Source organism: Octodon degus, unplaced genomic scaffold (genome assembly GCF_000260255.1).
Source record: "Octodon degus isolate 3935 unplaced genomic scaffold, OctDeg1.0 scaffold00182, whole genome shotgun sequence".
Classification (NCBI taxonomy): Eukaryota; Metazoa; Chordata; class Mammalia; order Rodentia; family Octodontidae; genus Octodon; species Octodon degus.
Genome location: NW_004524758.1, coordinates 3819312 through 3828418, shown reverse-complemented (window position 1 = coordinate 3828418; position 9107 = coordinate 3819312). Strand labels below are relative to the sequence as shown.

Here is a 9107-nt window from a genome sequence, read left to right as displayed (position 1 = left end):
CTGAGCTATCTCCCCAGTCCTATTTTTTACTTTTAAAAAATCATTTAAAAGATGTGTGGCCTTTAATCCCCCTTGCTGCAGACACACTTGGCTCGCACGTCTCCTCCCGCTTGCCACACTGTGAAGCAGGTCTGGAAGTCTCTCGTGCCTCTCCATTTACACTCTCAGGTGTTCAGTGTCCGAAATCAGCTCATATCTGCAGTGGCCAACACCTCATGTCAGCTTGGCTAGATCGCCTCCTGGTCTCACACCCTGGGCTGTGGGGGCCCCGCCCCAGAGTAATACCACACAAAAAAGATACATAAAGGGGTTAAAAAGATTCAGCACCACTTTCTCAAAAAAGCTTCAGTCTTCACAGCTTAGACTCCGTCTCCTGGCTCCAGTGCAGTCTTTGGCCTCCAGCTGGGATCCTTCAGCTCCCATCGCAGATTCTTCAACCTTCTGTCGCAGACCCACTGGCAGACTGACAGAGGCTTGCAGAGAACACTGCAGTGAGCTCCACACTGGACTGAATCCTTCAGTCTCGGGGGTGCAGACGCCCTCTGCACGCTTCCTCATCCGACTCTGCGGCTGACCGTCAGAAGCCAATCTTGTAACTTCTTAAACATTTATACATCCTGCGTTATATCTGTTCCTCTAGTAAAACCCTAATACAACATCGTTTATCTGTCCGGGTCAGTCTGACTTAGGACAAGCCAGATTTAATGAAAATGCTGGATGAAGACACAGCAGCGCCTTCGCAATCCTGCGCCCCTCCTTCGGACAGCACTGGGCAGCGTACTCCCCGGACAGTCCCAAAAGGACTTTCAGGACTGCTTGGCCGAGTGACCATAACAGGATGGGAGATCAACAGCGGTGTATTTTTTACTGTGGCAAACTTAAAGAGCCAACATGCATGTTGATCTTGCCCTCTCACACCCTCTTCTGCTCCCCTTTACATGGGAGGTGTTAGCGAGAACCCAGAACTCGGCATGCTCAGCAGAGCCGCTCTTTCAGTGTGTTAGCACACAACAGTTGGATTGGAGATACGGAAGGCCACTGGGCCCTGCTTGACACGTGAACTGTGACATGGTGGCCTCGCCACTGGTGCGGTGAGTCCCCAGGCTGCTTCTGAGCGGACAGACTTGGCTCCAGTGCAGGCGCAGAGTTCCCTACATAAGATCTTGGGACCGTGCTTTCCAGGGTACCTGCCTGACAAGATGCCAGGAAACTGTGGGACACCCAACGTAAGTATACAGAAAGAAGGACGGTCTGATGTTTTTAAAGCTTTTATAAATGAAGTTTTTAACAAATACCGAATTACATGTGTGTTAGTACAAATCTGTAATGCCTACATACAGCAACATTCATACCAAAGGCCTGAGGAACAGCCTGCGTGAGGGGCACTGACAAGCCCTCCTTCCCTCAGGTCTGGACCACAGGCCGGGGCCCCAGGGCACTAGTGCACAAGAATGTAAGAACCGGAGGCGTCCCATCACGGTGACCCCAGGCAGTGGCAGCATGCTGATTCCCAGCAGTGAGTGGGGCACCACCCTGCCTCCCCAGAGCATGGAGAGGAAGTGGGTGCCCACAGCCAGACACCCAAGGAGACAGGAACCTCGGAGGGAGTGGGTGCCGAAGAGCTGCCCGCTGTCCCTGCCCAGCATCCCAGGTGATGACAGGCTGCATAACAGCAAGCAGCACATGCCCAGTACTCAATGAAAAATAACTGGAAGTATAAAACTGAGCCTCACGTGACAGACTGCATTCTACAGGAAAAACTCGCTCTGGCACCCGACGGCATCTGCCCGTGCGGCGCGCCTGCTCGAGCCTCATGCCCCCAGGAGTCCGCCGCAGTGTACTGCGCCTGAGACCACCCATCCACTCGGCAGCTCAAAGGCTCCGCCAGGAGTTTCTCACACCCCTGAAAAGCGAGCAGCGTCAGGTGGGTAAAAAATTCAAATCAAAACTAGAAAACTGCTTCCGACACAGGCATTCTTTTCCTCCCAAGGGCCTTTGACCCTGGCTGGAACACCTGATCTTCCAAAGGCTGGCTGCCACCACCCAACAGTTATGGCGCAAAGGTGCCAGCGTGCTTCCTTCAGGGGAAAGAGGACCAGTGGGTTTATTTTCTTTAAAAAATAGCTCAGAGATTTGGCTTCAAAATTGCCCTTGGCCCTGGGCCGTCACGCACCGCACCCAGTGAACTTCCCAACACAGCAGAGGAGGCTCTGCTCTGGGAGCCACCCTCAAGCACACAGTTTTGCACAGGAGCTTGAAGCTGGGACGTCACACAGCAGACGCAAGCCCAAACACTGGCGCGTGAGCAGCATGAGCAAAGCAGGGGGACACAGGCTGCCCAGGCCGCAAAGGCATCCACGGGCGCAGCCCCGCCCCACGGTCCCGCCATGCAGTCTGTCTCGGGACACAGGTGCTCCCGGGCTTGCTCTGGGAAAGGCGCAGGAATGTCCACACTGCTGCTGGGAATACTGCACCGTGAAGCATCAGCAACCACGGTCGGTCTGATGTGCAAGCTGCCTAAGTTTTCTTATGCAAATACTATCACTGGGATGGACAGAGGGATGTTGGAGAACCTCCTGGAAAGGGTTCTTTGGCTAAAAGAATTAATGGTACTTTCCAATTTAACACTAGTAGCTTGGAACTTCCACCTTATGCTCAACTCTTAAAAAAATAAGTTTTCAAACACTGTATGACAATATATTTACAGTTTAAATAGAAATTTTCTTTTCAATAATCAAAATACATCTTTAGCAAAAATTTAGAATGTAAAGTGTTATAAAATAAGCAAGACCCAGAGAAAAGCGTATTTCAGTACCGTTTCAGACTTAGCCTAAGACAAAAGGGTTTCCTCAAGCCCCAACACACAGGGCACCTGGGGAAGAAAGCCGTTTATCCTCTGAGCGTGTTTCTTTCAAACGCAGGTCTGAAAGATCTGAGATGGGTAAGCCTGAAGCAGAGTGCAGGTTTAGGCCCAGAACAGCCCCACTCGCAAACCCTTACGGGGCTCTCGGACCGAGGCTGCGGCCTCACCCGCGCACGCAGCTGCCGCAACAGCCTGACCCGCACCCACTCACGCAGGCGGCCTCGCCCGGCGGTGGCACTGCCCATGCAAGTGCAGGCCCAGTGCGCAGCTCAGAAGAGCTGCTGCGGGCAGGACCTTTGCGATCGCCTGCTGCCCACGTGGGGCCCGGGCCAGCAGCAGACTCGCCTCGCTGAGCTGCTCTTCCCTGGTGGTTCCTGTGCCATCTCCAGGAAGGCTCTTTTATTCGTGTGGCTTGTTAGAGAGTAAGACAGGAGTAGCAATCAATTTTGGCCAACACAAAAGCGTCCGTGTGCGCGCTGGCTTCTTCGGTGTGCACAGCCCACGGCGGCCCTTGGCAAGAGTGTGGGTGGAGTCGAGGTATCTGCGTGTGCTCTCGGCCACTCCGCCAGCTCTCAGATCACAAACGAGGATTTGTGTCTGAAGTCGCCCTGCAAAGCCAGCCCCTGGTCAGAACAGGGCTGGAGCAGGGTGACAGGACTGGGAAAACTCACCCAACTGAGTATGGACTATGGACTACACACGTCCCCAGAGAGGGAGCAGGGGACAAACTGAAAACAAATGAGATTGTCACTGCTGGCAGTAACATCAGCGGGACAGGCATGGGGCCCAGAACTCCGCAAGGCTGAGGCAGGAGGAGCTCGAGTGCAGTCCCTCCCTGGCAACTTCATGACCCAGACCCTACGTAAAACTGAAGAAGGCTGGGGGCTCAGGTTGGAGGCCCTCTGCTTCACTCCGCCGGGTCCCTCCCCTACACAGAATAAAACAAAGAGCAGCAACCTGCACTCAGCCTGCAGGTATGGACGCCAGGAGGGCACCTGCTGGAGCAGCTACGCACTCGGCATCTGCGCGTAACTGGGAAGCGTCCTGCGGGGCCCGCTGGGACACCAGGCAACAGTGGGTGCCTTCCTTCCTCCAGCCACCTTCCTCTCCCTCCTCACCTCCTCATCTGTCCTGATGTAGTTCACACCGTCAGGTTTCCCTGGGTTCTTGTAACTGTGAACAGAGGGAGACAGCATGTCAGCGGCGTGGCACCCTGTGAAGGCCGGCCCGCACCCGCTCCTCCTTGTAAGGCAGGCCCACCTTTCTTCATCCTGTTTGCTGTTGATGAAGTAGCCACGTCTGTATGCACAGCAGATGCCAAGCGTAATCAGGACCAGGACCGCCAGGACCACCAGAACCCCTCCGATGATGCCAGCGATGTTCAGGTCATCTGCAGAAAGCAAGTTCATGTGAAGAGACACTACACACCGCTCATTCTTAGCAAACACCTGGCCTGCCATGCCTGCCCTCCGTTTGGCCCTCGGCCCTCTCCCGCCTCCCTGCAGCCAGAAGAACACACTTGGAATCTTTCTAGCCAAGGAAGCCCAACACCAGTGAAAGGCACCAAGCCTTCCACAGCTCAAAGGCAGTTATATTAAATATGGAATTAAGAGAAGCTGGCCTTCAGAACACACTTTAAAAGTCCTCCAGCTGAATGCCCAAGAACATCACTGATGGAAGACACAGCTACCCTGCATGCAAAATTAGGAGCCAGGAACACAGGGGAAATCCTAATTATCAGCGCTGACCTCTGCTCCTCATTATCTTGGGCACATAAATTAGGCTTGAGTCTGAAAAGTAAGAACTAGTGAGGCTCTCACTTACTGTCCACCTGGTCTCAGAAGAAAGCCCTGCATTCCCTTTTCCCACTCCAATGGGGCCAAGGCATTGGCCACTTTAACGTGGGGCACCAGTGGATGTTTCCTTTATGTAAATAAAAATGATGAAAAGATATGCTGGCATTTGTTTACTCAGAAATCTTCCTCTGGGGGAAAACGACCCTAGAGAGTCTCCCAAACTTGCCAGGTGAGAAGATGCATTTAGAATGCACGTCTAGGCTGACAGAAATCCTGTCTGCAAAGACCAGAGTGGACAGATTTCTTCTGGGTAGAAGGACTACACTGGCTGATGGACTCATGTGACGTGTGTTATGGCTTGGCACAAAGTTTGTCTGCATTTTGTTCATGTCCAGACTTTGGATGAGACTTAAGCACAGCACACTGGTTAATCTGGCAGAAGAAATTTCAAGGCAGTCAAATGTTGAGGGATTAGTATGGCTGTTGTTGGAGCTTTTAGTCATATTTATGTTGAGAATCAAGAGCAAAGAACCTAACAGGATGTTTTAAAATGTCGTGAGTTTGGCCAGAAAAGAGGCTGCAATAAAGTTGTGGACTGCAAAGACAGAGGTGAGAGGATCTGGACTGCTGAGAAGAATGGAATAGAAAAGATGGCCTGAGGGCACCACAAGGGGCAGCAAGTCTCCACCCTTTACAGCCTCAAAACTGTGCAAGTAAAAGACTTTGCGTGGAGGAGAAAGCTACAGAATGCCACGTTCCAGAATGGTGGCGGCAGCGGCAGCGGCAGCGGCAGCAACCAGGCTCCAGAATGGCGGTGTTATAGAAAATTTAATTTGTTCCTCAGAATCAGGTTCAGAGTACTCTGCAATCCAGGCATTCAACCCCCACAGCCAAGACAGAAGAAAGCCTGGCTCCTGCTCCGGCTGGCAGCCAGCCTTGGCATCATCCACGTGGCGCTGGTTTTAAGTGCATGCAGAATGGAAGAGTTCTGAGGTTAAGAAAGCTTCCACCTTGATTTCAAAAGAAGCCTGGGAGGCCAGGCAGTGTGCCCCCGGGAGGACAGCATGTGAAGCTGACGGAGAAGCCGAAAGTGCAGTGGAGAACCCAGAAGTGTGGAAAAGCCAGGAACGTGAATCATCTAAGAAAAGCTGAAAGAAGGGAGCAAGGCAGGCCTAAAAGAGAAGCCCTGGAGCACCAACCAGCAGAAGTGCCATGGGGCAGAGCCACTTGGAGCGCACAATTTGCCACGGACTGCTGCTGTGGATGTTCCATGTGGAACTCTAGGACTTGATGTTTACTTTTCTGGATTTTGGACTTGCCTTGGTCCCAATGCTTTGTATCCTGCTGCTTGTGCCTTTTGGAATGATAATGAATGTTGAAAGTGTTTAACTTTTCATTTGTACAGGGGCTCACAGCTAGGAGTTTGCCTCAGACCTCAGGGGAAACTTGGGACTGGGACTTATCAACAATGCTGAAACTATTAAGACTCTGGCAACTCTTAGACATGGACTAAATACCTTTTGCATAAAGGGATGTGCATGAGTCATTTGGGGGGCAGGGGCAGAATGTTACGGTTTGCGCCTGGTTGTCCCCCAAAGCCTCATGTAGTCACTGGGGCAGGTTTCTATAGTTTGTGATTAATCCAAGATCCACTGCTCGGATTACGGGTGTGAGTGCTGCACCTGCCCTGGAGCAGACAGCCTGAAGGCAATACCTGGGAAGAAGGGGCTCGCCTCTACCACCGCTGTGGCCTGCCTTCTTGCTCTGGCTGCTTTGCAGAGAGACAGACAGACAGACACAGAGACAAAGAGATAGACAGAGACAGAGAGAGACAGACAGACAGAGATAGAGAGACACAGAGAGCGAGAGCAGTAGCTAGCTGTCTTTCACTTTCCTAAAAAACTGCTCTAACTGGATACACCTCTGGAAGTGGATCCAACCTTGTGCTTTCCTGCCCATCGATTACCAGAGAAAGGGCACGATGGCGCTCCGCGTCAGCTACCTGAAGGGCCACGTGTGCAGGGCCAGGGCTGCTGCACACCTACCGACCCGAGATGCAGGGCCTCCTCGTCCTTCCTTCGATCTCCCCAATGGCTGCGGCTGCAGCTGGGTCCTGTCACCTCCAGACAAAGGCAGGCACGGGCCAGAAGAGCTGTGTAGGCTGATGGCCCAAGCTGCATCTCAAATGCCCCTTTCACGTCCCCGTTTTCTGATGCAACCCTCCCAAGAAGTTCACTCACAGACTTCCATCTCCTGCTCCTCACACCTGGCCGAGCCCGCGTCATTGGAAGCAATGCAGTAATACTGCCCCGAGTCCTCTTTATGAACAGCACTGAAAACCTGTTTCAGAAAGTGACATCAGTCAGGAGACAGTCGGCAGGCCGAAGGCGCCGCAGCTGCCCCCAGGTCCTGTGGAAGCCAGCGTGTAGGAGCACCGCTCCCCTGCCTCGGCTTCCTTCTGGAGCCCTGCGCAGCTTCCTCCTGCTCCGCCCTTCTCCACTGCTGCGGAAGAGCCCGACGGCGCACATCGCACAGCACCGCAGCTATGGCAAACAAGCAGCAACGGGCCTATGTATGTATGTATGTATTTATTTTGCGGTACTGGGGATTGAACTCGGGGCCTGGCGTTTGCGGGCCTATTTATTTTAATCCCCGATTACCACATGTCGCTGGGCATTCCAGCCCGGGGGCCTCCCTGGTGACTAGTGTATGGAACACAAGCCTGGGGTGGCTACTGGCAAGGCAGGCTGACTAGTCTTGTTTCCTGTCCCCATGCCACCTCCCACCACCAATGGTTTCTTTTAAAGCAGATTCCTGGCACATTTTATCAATGAATACTAAAGTAGGTATCTCTTGAAGAGCTTTAAAACTCTACACTCAACTATCGGGCCTACAGGAGTTAACAGGTAGTGTCAGCAAACACCCAGCCAGTGATCAGGTTCCCCCTGACGTCTCCTGACGGTTTGTGCAACTGATTAGTCCAACTGGACCTGAATGAAGCCCATCCGGCACGTGCATCTAGCCTCCTTCCTTAGTCGCTCTCCAACCTGCAGGTTCCCCTTTTATTTTACCCCTTGGGCTTGTTTACAAGGAAGAGAAGATCACACTTCCTGTAGAACCCCCAACATTCTGGATATCCAACGCCTGTCTTATGATGCAGCCTTACTGTCTGTCTTTTTTTTTTGTTGTTGTGGAACCAGGGATTGAACTCAGGCCCTTGTGCCTGCTGGGGAACCGCTTATTCCACTGAGCCATCTCCCCGGCCCCTGTTTGTCTTACTAATTATTCTTTCTACAAAAAGGATCACTTAGTCCAATGAACATATCTCCGTCTCTGCCTCTTAGAAGAGCTCTTACCAGTGTGCCTGTTTCAGAGTTCAATAGGAAAGAGGAATTTCGGAATCTGGGGTTGGCTCTGGAGTCCGTTGGCAGGGGCATGTCGTTGCGGTACCAGCTGTAGTGAGGCCGTGGGTAGCCCTCGCTCTCCTGGCACTGCAGCGTGGCCATCTTGCCTGCAGGGACAGCCTTGGGTACTCTGCAGACAGGGGTTACCGGCTTCACTGCAAGAAAAACACGGGCTGGTGTTTGAAACCTCAGCAGCACAGTCAAGCCCACTGAAGTAAGTCAGCTACAAAACAATGAAGCCAGGCTGTGCGGCCTCACAGCGCCGTGGGCTGTGGAGAACTGTGCTTGGCGCGCACCCCAGCCCTTTCCCACACACGTCCCAGTTTCTTCCACCTTCAAGAAGAAGAGGAGACAGAGGATGCTGGCGCACCTTGGGAAAGGGCACCAGCTTCACTTCCCATCCACTTTCCTCAACTCAGGCAGTCTTAGCCTCAAGAGCTCTCTTCCCTAAGCTACAAGCTACAAGACACCCTCAGGAGCAAGCTCTGGATGGGAAGAAACCAAAATAAGAACTGGTCTCTCTCCTCCTCAGCAACCCGTGAGGCCGGACAGGCGCAGGCGCTTCACCAGGAGCTCCTACCTTGCACAGTCAGCTCAATGGCAATCTCATCGATTTCTTTGCGGTCATTTCGAGCAACCACCTCACATCGATAGAGGGCTGCATCTGAGCGTGTCACATTCCAGATCTTTAGGGATGTTTTCCCCAGTATTTCTGCACGACCTGCCAGGTCCCCTATGGAAAAGAAGATTCAAGTGCTAAAATACTCTTTAGAGACATCTTCACCACTTAGAGAAGGTCCTGTTTCTCCAAGTAGCAGAATGAACTCCCCAGGGACAGGAATCGCGACTTACTCCTGCTGGTAATCAGAGTACCAAAGATAGAAGCTGGCGTGGAGGAGGCATTCATTTTGGGTGTCTCTGTCAAGTCAAAAAGCTTATCTTGTTATCATTCCCAAGAAGGAAACCCATTAAAAGAAAAATAGATTAAGTATTTTAAAAATATTGCTGGACAACTGGGTGTGCACATGCAAAGGAAGAAGCTAA

The 9107-nt window shown here is 52.4% G+C and overlaps 1 protein-coding gene across 1 annotated transcript in view; it reads right to left on the bottom strand.

The window, feature by feature from the left end:
- Window positions 1-1255: 1255 nt before the first annotated feature.
- The window catches only part of Jam3 (junctional adhesion molecule 3), a 70622-nt gene continuing 62770 nt past the window's right edge, over window positions 1256-9107 (bottom strand). Inside the window, exons 4-9 of the mRNA XM_023703841.1 lie at window positions 8644-8796; window positions 8016-8218; window positions 6900-6999; window positions 4124-4253; window positions 3982-4036; window positions 1256-3471 (exon numbers count right to left, since the gene is read on the bottom strand). Of these exons, the coding sequence (XP_023559609.1) occupies window positions 3436-3471; window positions 3982-4036; window positions 4124-4253; window positions 6900-6999; window positions 8016-8218; window positions 8644-8796 (677 nt within the window). The 3' untranslated portion in view covers window positions 1256-3435. The remainder of the gene's footprint in view (window positions 3472-3981; window positions 4037-4123; window positions 4254-6899; window positions 7000-8015; window positions 8219-8643; window positions 8797-9107) is intronic.